Raw genomic sequence first — 13,468 nt, forward strand, 5'->3', positions numbered from 1 at the left:
ACTGAAACACTCTTGGCTGGCTACAAAAAGCGTTTACAAGCTGTGATACTTGCCAAAGGGGGCGGTACAAGATATTAACTCTGCAGGGTGCCCAAACTTTTGCAGACGCCATTTTTTTGTTTTCTGTAATTTTCAAAGTGTCAATGATGGAAATAAAATCTAACTTTTGTTGACATATTATAAGAATGTCTAATCTGTAATTTGATGCCTTTTGGAGATTTTTCCATCTTTCCTTGGCTTCTTTATGCACATTAATACAAATTTTTACCTGGGGTGCCCAAACTTCCGATCACCACTGTACAAATCCACTATAATATGCTTTCTATATTACAAAGTATATTATAAGTGTATTACACCCCTATATAGAGCACACCAAAGAATAGTAGACCTATACCGAAATACCAGCCTTGAAAAGGACTTTTGTAGATCTTCACAGAGCTATTTGTGTCTGGCAAACTCTCCCTGATGAGCACCTCAGACCTCTCCCTACACTGGCAAAAAGCGGAATGTGAAATGGCCGCCAGGTCAGGTCTATTTATAGGGTAGGGGGACTGTCCATGTGCTGGAATGTTTCAATTGGCTGTCCCATTCCACCTGACGGCTGTGTCATGGGTCAAAGTTACATAGTTACATAGTTACATAGTTAGTAAGGTTGAAAAAAGACATGAGTCCATCCAGTTCAACCTATGATGTGTGTGTGTATGTTTGCTTTTAACCGTACATTGTATACCCCTTGTATGTTGTACATTGTATACCCCTTGTATGTTGTACATTGTATACCCCTGTATGTTGTACATTGTATACCCCTGTATGTTGTACATTGTATACCCCTGTATGTTGTGGTCTCTAAGGTGCCCATCCAATAGTTTTTTGAAACTATCAATGCTCCCTGCTGATACGACTGCTTGTGGAAGAGAATTCCACATCCTTACCGCTCTTACAGTGAAGAACCCCTTGCGCACTTTAAGGTTAAACCGCCTTTCCTCTAGTTTTAGTGAGTGGCCACGTGTCTTATTGTATCTCCTTTCTCTGAATAGTTTGTTCCTTATGCTAGGGTCACCAGTACAGTATTTGTACATTGATATCATATCCCCCCTCAATCGTCTTTTCTCCAGAGAGAATAAGTTCAGTGCTTGTAGTTTTTCCTCATAGCTGATGTCCTCCATTCCCCTAATTATTTTTGTTGCCCTTCTCTGGACTCTCTACAGTTCCAGCACATCCTTCCTGAGGACCGGTGCCCAGAACTGCACAGCATACTCCAGATGTGGCCGGACCAGAGTCTTGTAGAGTGGAAGAATAATCTCTTTATTTCTGGAGTGAATCCCCTTTTTTATACATCCCAGTATTCTGTTGGCTTTGCTTGCGGCTGCTTGGCATTGCATGCCACTGCCAAGCCTGTTGTCTACCAGTACCCCCAGGTCCTTTTCCATCCTAGACTCACCCAGAGGTTTCCCCCCTAGTGAGTAGCTTGCTTTCGTGTTTCTGGCCCCCAAGTGCATTACTTTACATTTTTCTACATTAAATCTCATCTGCCATGTAGTTGCCCACCCCGTTATTTTGTTCAGGTCTGCATGCAAGATTTCCACATCCTGCATAGAAGATATTGGCATGCTTAGCTTAGTATCATCCGCAAATACTGAGATTGTACTAGATATCCCCTCCTCTAGATCATTTATGAATAAATTAAACAGGATTGGTCCCAGGACAGAACCCTGGGGGACCCCACTTTCCACACCCGCCCAATCCGAGTACTCCCCATTAATCACCACCCTCTGTACTCTCCCCTGGAGCCAGTTCTCTATCCAGGTACTCACCTTATGGTCCATACCTACCTTACTTAGTTTGTACAGTAAGCGTTTGTGGGGAACGGTGTCAAAGGCCTTTGCAAAGTCCAGATACACCACATCCACAGGCTTACCTTTATCCAGATACACCACATCCACAGGCCTTCCTTTATCCAGATACACCACATCCACAGACCTTCCTTTATCCGGATACACCACATCCACAGACCTTCCTTTATCCGGATACACCATATCCACAGACCTTCCTTTATCCAGATACACCACATCCACAGACCTTCCTTTATCCAGATACACCACATCCACAGACCTTCCTTTATCCAGATACACCACATCCACAGACCTTCCTTTATCCAGATACACCACATCCACAGACCTTCCTTTATCCGGATACACCACATCCACAGGCCTTCCTTTATCCAGATACACCACATCCACAGACCTTCCTTTATCCGGATACACCACATCCACAGACCTTCCTTTATCCAGATACACCACATCCACAGACCTTCCTTTATCCGGATACACCACATCCACAGACCTTCCTTTATCCGGATACACCCCATCCACAGCCCTTCCTTTATCCAGATACACCACATCCACAGGCCTTCCTTTATCCAGATACACCCCATCCACAGCCCTTCCTTTATCCAGATACACCACATCCACAGGCCTTCCTTTATCCAGATACACCACATCCACAGGCCTTCCTTTATCCAGATACACTACATCCACAGACCTTCCTTTATCCAGATACACCACATCCACAGACCTTCCTTTATCCAGATATACCACATCCACAGGCCTTCCTTTATCCAGATACACCACATCCACAGGCCTTCCTTTATCCAGATACACCACATCCACAGACCTTCCTTTATCCAGATACAGCACATCCACAGGCTTACCTTTATCTAGGTGGCAGCTCACTTCATCGTAGAAGGTTAATAGATTGGTTTGGCACGAACGATTTTTCATGAATCCATGCTGATTACTACTTATAATACCGTTTTCATTACTAAAGTCTTGTATGTGGTCCCTTATCATCCCCTCCAAAATTTTGCAGACTACTGATGTTAGGCTGACCGGCCTATAGTTACCCGGGATATATCTCGGCCCCTTTTTAAATATTGGTACCACGTTGGCTTTTTTCCAATCAGCTGGCACCATACCCGTCTGTAAACTATCCTTAAAGATCAAGAATAATGGTCTGGCAATCACCTGGCTGAGCTCTTTAAGAACCCTTGGGTGCAAGCCATCCGGTCCCGGGGATTTATTTATGTTAAGTTTCTCTAGTTTAGCTCTAAGTCTATCCTCTGTTAGCCATGGCGGCACTTCCTGAGGTGTATTATTTAGTTTGGCCTTACAAGCGGGGTTCGTGTAGCCCCCCGATTCCTTTGTGAAGACTGAAGAAAAGAAATTATTTAACACTTCTGCCTTTTCTCTGTCCTCTGTGGCCATTTTTCCTTTATCATCTTTTATGGGGCCAATGTGTTCTGGCCTCGCTTTCTTACTGTTTATATACTTAAAGAACTTCTTGGGGTTCTTTTTACTCTCCTCCGCTATATGTCTCTCGTGTTCTATTTTAGCCGCCCTGATTTCATCTTTACATTTCTTATTACACTCTTTGTAATGCTTAAATGCTGCCAATGACCCCTCAGTCTTGTATTTTTTGAAGGCCTTTTCTTTAGCGCTAATATACATTTTTATGTTGGAGTTTAGCCACCCAGGGTTTAGTTTTGCTCTTTTAAATTTATTTCCCTGTGGAATGCACTGGCCCACCCCCTTGTTAAGTATGCTCTTGAAGCACTCCCATTTTTCCTCCGTGTTCTTTGTTCCCAGGGTTCTATCCCATTTGATATTTTCTAGCAGCGAGCGCAGTTTATATATGGCCGCCGTGAACAACGCCATGTGTTCGCAAAATTGGCAAGCTGCGAACAAGCAAAATTCACCGCGAACCGACTGCCGGGCAAACCGCAAGGCCATCTCTACCCACCTGTATTCCCAGCACAGATTACCTGATGAGTGTGTGTAGAGTGTACCTACCTGTGTGTGTAGAGTGTACCTACCTGTGTGTGTAGAGTGTACCTACCTGTGTGCATACTGTGTACATACCTGTGTGTATACTGTGTACCTACCTGTGTGTGTAGAGCGTACCTACCTGTGTGTATACTGTGTACCTACCTGTGTGTGTAGAGTGTACCTATCTGTGTGTGTAGAGTGTACCTACCTGTGTGTGTAGAGTGTACCTACCTGTGTGCATACTGTGTACCTACCTGTGTGTATACTGTGTACATACCTGTGTGTATACTGTGTACATACCTGTGTGCATACTGTGTACATACCTGTGTGTGTAGAGTGTACATACCTGTGTGTATACTGTGTACATACCTGTGTGTATACGGTGTACATACCTGTGTGCATACTGTGTACCTACCTGTGTGTATACTGTGTACCTACCTGTGTGTATACTGTGTACATACCTGTGTGTGTAGAGTGTACATACCTGTGTGTATACTGTGTACATACCTGTGTGTATACTGTGTATATACCTGTGTGTATACTGTGTACGTACCTGTGTGTATACTGTGTACATACCTGTGTGTGTAGAGTGTACATACCTGTGTGTATACTGTGTACATACCTATGTGTATACTGTGTACATACCTGTGTGCATACTGTGTACCTACCTGTGTGTATACTGTGTACATACCTGTGTGTATACTGTGTACCTACCTGTGTGTATACTGTGTACCTACCTGTGTGTATACTGTGTACATACCTGTGTGTATACTGTGTACCTACCTGTGTGTATACTGTGTACATACCTATGTGTATACTGTGTACATACCTGTGTGCATACTGTGTACCTACCTGTGTGTATACTGTGTACATACCTGTGTGTATACTGTGTACCTACCTGTGTGTATACTGTGTACCTACCTGTGTGTATACTGTGTACATACCTATGTGTATACTGTGTACATACCTGTGTGCATACTGTGTACCTACCTGTGTGTATACTGTGTACATACCTGTGTGCATACTGTGTACCTACCTGTGTGCATACTGTGTACATACCTGTGTGCATACTGTGTACCTACCTGTGTGTATACTGTGTACCTACCTGTGTGCATACTGTGTACATACCTGTGTGTATACTGTGTACATACCTGTGTGTATACTGTGTACCTACCTGTGTGTATACTGTGTACCTACCTGTGTGTATACTGTGTACATACCTGTGTGTATACTGTGTACCTACCTGTGTGTATACTGTGTACATACCTGTGTGTATACTGTGTACATACCTGTGTGCATACTGTGTACCTACCTGTGTGTATACTGTGTACATACCTGTGTGTATACTGTGTACCTACCTGTGTGTATACTGTGTACCTACCTGTGTGTATACTGTGTACATACCTGTGTGCATACTGTGTACCTACCTGTGTGTATACTGTGTACCTACCTGTGTGTATACTGTGTACATACCTGTGTGTATACTGTGTACCTACCTGTGTGTATACTGTGTACATACCTGTGTGTATACTGTGTACATACCTGTGTGTATACTGTGTACATACCTGTGTGCATACTGTGTACATACCTGTGTGTATACTGTGTACATACCTGTGTGTATACTGCGTACATACCTGTGTGTATACTGTGTACATACCTGTGTGTATACTGTGTACATACCTGTGTGTATACTGCGTACATACCTGTGTGTATACTGTGTACATACCTGTGTGCATACTGTGTACATACCTGTGTGTATACTGTGTACATACCTGTGTGCATACTGTGTACATACCTGTGTGTATACTGTGTACATACCTGTGTGTGTACTGTGTACATACCTGTGTGTATACTGCGTACATACCTGTGTTGTCCACTCTTTAGTTACAGTTCCATTGATAGTGAAGATCAGTGAACTCTGAGCCTCCAGATCCCGGATCTGACACTCCGCTCTGACACACCAACCAACCGAGCAGTTCTGAGGAGAGACCCCGAGAAACCCCCCTATGTCATTATATAGAGAGACCCCCCATGTCATTATATATAGAGAGAGACCCCGGCCCCCCTATGTCATTATATAGAGAGACCCCAGGCACCCTATGTCATTATATACAGAGAGAGACCCCGGGCACCCTATGTCATTATATACAGAGAGAGACCCCGGGCACCCTATGCCATTATATAGAGAGACCCCCCTATGTCATTATATATATATAAAGGGATCCCGGGCACCCCATGTCATTATATAGAGAGAGAGAGACCCAGGGCACCCTATGTCATTATCTAGAGAGAGAGACCCAGGGCACCCTATGTCATTATATAGAGAGAGAGAGACCCAGGGCACCCCATTTCATTATATAGAGAGAGAGAGACCCAGGGCACCCCATGTCATTATATAGAGAGAGAGAGACCCAGGGCACCCTATGTCATTATCTAGAGAGAGAGACCCAGGGCACCCTATGTCATTATATAGAGAGACCCCCCTATGTCATTATATAGAGAGACCCCCCTATGTCATTATATAGAGAGACCCCCCTATGTCATTATATAGAGAGACCCCCTATGTCATTATATAGAGAGACTCCGGGCACCCTATTTCATTATATAGAGAGACCCCGGGAACCCTATGTCATTAAATAGAGAGACCCAGGACACCCTATGTCATTATATAGAGAGGCCCCCGGGAACCCTATGTCATTATATACAGAGACCCCAGGCACCCTATGTCATTATATAGAGAGACCCCGGTCACCCTATCTCATTATATACAGAGACCCAGGGAACCCTATGTCATTATATACAGAGAGAGACCCTGGGCACCCTATGTCATTATTTACAGAGAGAGACCCTGGGCACCCTATGTCATTATATACAGAGAGAGACCCCGGGCACCCTATGTCATTATATAGAGAGACCCCGGGAACCCTATGTCATTATATACAGAGACCCCAGGCACCCTATGTCATTATATAGAGAGACCCCGGTCACCTTATCTCATTATATACAGAGACCCAGGGTACCCTATGTCATTATATAGAGAGACCCCGGGCACCCTATGTCATTATATACAGAGAGAGACCCTGGGCACCCTATGTCATTATTTACAGAGAGAGACCCTGGGCACCCTATGTCATTATATAGAGAGACCCCGGGTACCCTATGTCATTATATAGAGAGACCCCGGGTACCCTATGTCATTATATACAGTGAGAGAACGGGATCCTGGGCACCTTGCAGTAGGTCATTACCATGGATGGATGTATATTGAGAAGTAGTGGACATTGATGAAGTGGACGGTAGACAGAAGACACCCCCTCCCCCCCATGTTGGAGGTTTTGGTTACTCCTCAGTCATGCAGATTGGTTGATCAGATCATGGACACTTACAAAGATTGGACTCTTGTTTATGAGTTCCCCGGCATTCTTGGCTCCTTCTATTGCTTCCTCCATGGTACATTTGGTGACCTCTGGCTGGGGTAGAAGATGTGAGAGGACACGGTGAGATGGTAAAAGTTAAAGATCTGTGATTACATCTTATCACCCTATCGTATCCGGTGTTCTCAGATCTTCGGGAAGGGACATCAGTTTATAGAGAAGGCTCTATGCAGCTACAATATTGCATGTCCCATTCATCCTGAGCTCTGTACAGCTACAATGCTGCATGTCCCATTCATCCTGAGCTATGTACAGCTACAATGCTACATGCTCCATTCATCCTGAGCTCTGTACAGCTACAATGCTGCATGTCCCATTCATCCTGAGCTCTGTGCAGCTACAATGCTACATGCTCCATTCATCCTAAGCTCTGTACAGCTACAATGCTGCATGCCCCATCCATCCTGAGCTCTGTACAGCTACAATGCTGTATGCACCATTCATCATGAGCTCTGTGCAGCTACAATGCTGTATGCACCATTCATCATGAGCTCTGTACAGCTACAATGCTGCATGCTCAATTCATCCTGAGCTCTGTACAGCTACAATGCTGCATGCCCCATTCATCCTGAGCTCTGTACAGCTACAATGCTGTATGCACCATTCATCATGAGCTCTGTACAGCTACAATGCTGCATGCCCCATTCATCCTGAGCTCTGTGCAGCTACGATGCTGCATGCTCAATTCATCCTGAGCTCTGTGCAGCTACAATGCTGCATGGCTCATTCATCCTGAGCTCTGTACAGCTACAATGCTGCATGCCCCATCCATCCTGAGCTCTGTACAGCTACAATGCTGCATGCCCCATTCATCCTGAGTGCTGTACAGCTACAATGCTGCATGGCCCATTCATCCTGAGCTCTGTACAGCTACAATGCTGTATGCACCATTCATCATGAGCTCTGTACAGCTACAATGCTGCATGCTCCATTCATCCTGAGCTCTGTGCAGCTACAATGCTGCATGGCCAATTCATCCTGAGCTCTGTACAGCTACAATGCTGTATGCCCCATCCATCCTGAGCTCTGTACAGCTACAATGCTGCATGCCCTATTCATCCTGAGCTCTGTACAGCTACAATGCTGTATGCACCATTCATCATGAGCTCTGTACAGCTACAATGCTGCATGCCCCATTCATCCTGAGCTCTGTGCAGCTACGATGCTGCATGCTCAATTCATCCTGAGCTCTGTGCAGCTACAATGCTGCATGGCCCATTCATCCTGAGCTCTGTACAGCTACAATGCTGCATGCCCCATCCATCCTGAGCTCTGTACAGCTACAATGCTGCATGCCCCATTCATCCTGAGTGCTGTACAGCTACAATGCTGCATGGCCCATTCATCCTGAGCTCTGTGCAGCTACAATGCTGCATGCCCCATTCATCCTGAGCTCTGTACAGCTACAATGCTGCATGCCCCATTCATCCTGAGCTCTGTACAGCTACAATGCTGCATGCCCCATTCATCCTGAGTGCTGTACAGCTACAATGCTGCATGGCCCATTCATCCTGAGCTCTGTGCAGCTACAATGCTGCATGCCCCATTCATCCTGAGCTCTGTACAGCTACAATGCTGCATGGCCCATTCATCCTGAGTGCTGTACAGCTACAATGCTGCATGCCCCATTCATCCTGAGCTCTGTGCAGCTACAATGCTGCATGCCGCATTCATCCTGAGCTCTGTACAGCTACAATGCTGCATGCCCCATTCATCCTGAGCTCTGTGCAGCTACAATGCTGCATGCCCCATTCATCCTGAGCTCTGTGCAGCTACAATGCTGCATGCCCCATTCATCCTGAGCTCTGTGCAGCTACAATGCTGCATGCCCTAACAATCCTGAGCTCTGTGCCCATGTAACCATTCGGCTACGTTTTCCTGTTCCTGGCACGATCAGGGAGCGAAGGGACCCGTACCCTGAGTGCTCCACACCATTATATCATCTCTGTGGTTTCTGTTCTAAACCTTCTAAAGAAAATAATCAGCACAAAAGTTGTCGGGAATGAACTTTGATGATAAAAATGAAAATCAGATATTTACACGAGGGCTGGTCTGTGCCCAGCCAGGTTTCAGGGTAGGTTCAGTATGAAGGACACAGTAGAGGATATGAGGTCAGAGCCACATGGGGTGTGTTACCTTGGAACTGCTGATTCTGATCTTCTCCCACACTGAGGCCTCCCCCAGCCGCATTGGGAGAAGGAAGACGACGGTGAGTGGAAGACTGCGCTGACCCAGATTATTGACCTGTGAAAAACACAATAGGACAACACACATCAGGATCCTAATTTATTTTATATTATGGAGAATGTAACAAGGGGAATGTAAAACACAAAGGTGGGCAGGAACAGCTCATGGTGGTGGCACACAAAATTGGGCAGGAACAGCTCATGGTGGGGGCACACAAAGGTGGGAAGGAACACCTCATGGTGGAAGCACACAAAGGTGTGCAGGAATACATCATGGTGGGAGCAAACAAAGGTGGGCAGGAACACCTCATGGTGGGGGCACACAAAGGTGGGCAGGAACACCTCATGGTGGGGGCACACAAAGGTGGGCAGGAACACCTCATGGTGGAAGCACACAAAGGTAGACAGGAACACCTCATGGTGGGTGCACACAAAGGTGGGCAGGAACACCTCATGGTGGGGGCAGACAAAGGTGGGCAGGAACACCTCATGGTGGGGGCAGACGAAGGTGGATAGGAACACCTCATGGTGGGTGCACACAAAGATGGGCAGGAACACCTCATGTTGGGGGCACACAAAGGTGGGCAGGAACAACTCATGGTGGGTGCTCACAAAGATGGGCAGGAACAACTCATGGTGGGTGCACACAAAGATGGGCAGGAACACCTCATGGTGGGGGCAAACAAAGGTGGGCAGGAACACCTCATGGTGGGGGCACACAAAGGTGGGCAGGAACACCTCATGGTGGGGGCACACAAAGATGGGCAGGAACAACTCATGGTGGGGGCACACAAAGGTGGGCAGGAAAAACTCATGGTGGGTGCACACAAAGATGGGCAGGGACACCTCATGGTGGGGGCAGACAAAGGTGGGAAGGAACACCTCATGGTGGAAGCACACAAAGGTGTGCAGGAACACCTCATGGTGGGGGCACACAAAGATGGACAGGAACACCTCATGGTGGGGGCACACAAAGATGGACAGGAACACCTCATGGTGGGGGCACACAAAGATGGACAGGAACACCTCATGGTTGGGGCACACAAAGGTGAGCAGGAACAACTCATGGTGGGGGCACACAAAGATGTACAGGAAAACCTCATGGTGGGGGCACACAAAGATGGGCAGGAACACCTCATGGTGGGGGCACACAAAGGTGGACAGGAACACCTCATGGTGGGGGCACACAAAGGTGAGCAGGAACACCTCATGGTGGGGGCACACAAAGATGGGCAGGAACACCTCATGGTGGGGGCACACAAAGATGGGCAGGAACACCTCATGGTGGGGGCACACAAAGGTGGACAGGAACACCTCATGGTGGGTGCACACAAAGATGGACAGGAACACCTCATGGTTGGGGCACACAAAGGTGAGCAGGAACACCTCATGGTGGGGGCACACAAAGATGGACAGGAACACCTCATGGTTGGGGCACACAAAGATGGGCAGGAACACCTCATGGTGGGTGCACACAAAGATGGACAGGAACACCTCATGGTTGGGGCACACAAAGGTGAGCAGGAACACCTCATGGTGGGGGCAGACAAGAGTGGGCAGGAGCACCTAATAGTGGGGCACAGAAGGATGGGTAGGGAAACCATGTAGTGGTGGAAGCAGTGCTGTATTTTGGACTAGGCCAACAAGGCCCAGGCCTAGGGCAGCACTTTGCAGGGGGGCAGAAAAATAGCTGCCCCCACCTGCACTTGAGAGTCTATTGGCCACTGTTTGCTAGAGCCGGCTGGCATCTAGCAACCAGTGACGTCACTGCCGTGACTCCCTGCCCATGATTCAAAGTGGAGGAGGATTTAACATCCTCCTCCTCCGCACCTAGTGCTTGTGCTCCTCCGCACCTAGTGCTTGTGGGGCCCAAAGAGTCCTGCTGGTCCGGTGACAGTGGGGTACAGGGCAACAAAGCAAAATCCACCAATCCACCGCTGACAGTAGCTGCTGCTGAGCTGCGGCGTCTTCACACAGCGAGCGGGCAGCCGGTCGACCCTGGAAGCTGGCTAGAACTGAGAGCCTGTGAGGGAGAAGACCTCCAGTGCCACGGCGCCACCTTGTCCTAAGCAGCAGCGGATGCAGCATCCCTGGCGCCTCCCAGAGCCTGCACTCATTCTAAAACCTCCTCTCTGCTCCCAGCTGGGACATCGACAGGCTGACCGAGGGCCCAAAAGATGAGGACGGGCGGGAGGTAGGTGCATCACACCCACCTACCCACAGACAGGGGGAACAGGAGGGACTGCAGGAAGGGATAGGGGCTCTCCCACCCCCTCTCTCTCCCCCCGCTCTCTCTCTCACCCCCTTTCTCTCTTATTCCCACTCTCTCACACCCTCCCTCACCCATCCCTCTCTCTCCCACCCCCTCTCACCCACCCCCCTCTCTCTCTCTCACCCCCCTCTCATGAGATCTCAGTGGTTCTTGCTGGGACTTGTAGTTCTTCAATTTTGGAGGGCGTCGCATCCATTAAACAGGAAGGGGTGGGCAAACTTAAATAGGAGGGGGGCGCCCAATTTTAGTCTAGCTTAGGGCAGCACAAAACCAAAATACACCACTGGGTGGAAGCACAGATGGGAGAAGGGACACCCCATGGGGTGGGAACACATAGAGAGGAGCAGGGACATACAGAGAGAAGGAGATACTCTATAGGGAAAAGGAACACACAGAAGGGAGAGGGTACACTATGGAGGTGGAAACATGAAGAGGGGAGGAGAAGAACCACATAGGGATGGGGACACATAGAAATTAGCAATCACTGGGCTTAAACACATAGAAGGTAGTGTTAAAACTGTAATGGGTGGGAACACAGATGGGAGGGGTAGGGACACTCCATGGTGTGGGAACACATAGATGTAAGCAGCGACCACATAGGGGGAGGTGTTACACTCCATGGGGATGGAAACTCATGGAATGGAGCTGGCACACTACGAGGGAAGAAACATGTAGAGGGGTTGAGAAACACCCTATTAGAGTGGGAACACATAGAGAGTAGCAATGGCATTACAAAGGGGTGGGAACACATAGAGCGAAGTGGAAACTCTCATTGGGGGGAAGGAATATGCAGAGCAGTATAGCCACCCTATAAGTGTAGGAAGATATAGAGTAAAGTGAGGAGGTTCCAAAGATGGAGGGAACACACAGAGGGGATGAGGACACTGCGGGCACAGGGATAGTACACTTGAGGATAGGGACACCCCATGGCAGCAGGAACACATGGAAGAGAGAGACAGAACAATCCCATGGGTGGAGGGAATGAGCAGAGCAGGCAGGTCACCACATGAAGAGTGGGGGCACACAGAGGTTGGCAGGAGCCCCCTGAGCTTCCATGTGGACAGGAACAAATTTAGGAATATTTGGCGATATCGATGTTGGTGAATTCAAGACAACCAGAGGCTGACTCCACCCACCATTGTCTACCTATAACTAAATAGCATTTATGGGTGGACTGATCCTTTGTTAAAAAAAAAAGAAGGTATTATAAATTCTATAGGTAAAAAATCCTAAAGTGTATCAATCTATAAAGAAGTAGCGGCTACACGGTGACAAGAAAATGGCGCTCATCCTCACACTAATTCAGCATGCTGTGAATGCAGTAAAAATAGCTCTGTCCCTCATCCATAGGAGAGGCCCACTGACGCATTTTGTTCATGTGAGGCTTCATCTGTGTTTACACTCCAACATCACATGGAATTCTATTGCTAAATTCAATGGATCTTACCCTGTAGCTGTGCTGTATGGTGGAGTCCTCAGATGTGAAATTATGGTTTTTGCTGGACTCTTCAAGGCTGAAACACAAACAATGAATCACCAAGGAGTTAATGAGGGTTCATCCCAAGCTGTGATGATGGGAGGACAGTAGATATAGGAGATATCCACACAGGTCCAGTCTGTCAGTAAAGAATGCAGGAAACCCAAGAGTGTCCATAAAAATACAGTATAGAGTTTATTTACTAAAGCTAGAGGGGACACAATCTGTCACAATTCTGCTGAGAAACCAATTAGCTTCCAGGTTTTATTGCTAAA

The 13,468-nt window shown here is 47.4% G+C and overlaps 1 protein-coding gene across 1 annotated transcript in view; it reads right to left on the minus strand.

Annotated features, from left to right (window-relative positions):
* The window catches only part of LOC309557763 (uncharacterized protein), a 228,439-nt gene that overhangs the window by 138,497 nt on the left and 76,474 nt on the right, over positions 1-13,468 (minus strand). Inside the window, exons 23-26 of the mRNA XM_082260528.1 lie at positions 13,164-13,230; positions 9,395-9,502; positions 7,211-7,294; positions 5,689-5,802 (exon numbers count right to left, since the gene is read on the minus strand). Of these exons, the coding sequence (XP_082116654.1) occupies positions 5,689-5,802; positions 7,211-7,294; positions 9,395-9,502; positions 13,164-13,230 (373 nt within the window). The remainder of the gene's footprint in view (positions 1-5,688; positions 5,803-7,210; positions 7,295-9,394; positions 9,503-13,163; positions 13,231-13,468) is intronic.

The sequence above is a fragment of the Pelophylax lessonae genome (genome assembly GCF_965119305.1).
Source record: "Pelophylax lessonae genome assembly, chromosome: 6".
Classification (NCBI taxonomy): Eukaryota; Metazoa; Chordata; class Amphibia; order Anura; family Ranidae; genus Pelophylax; species Pelophylax lessonae.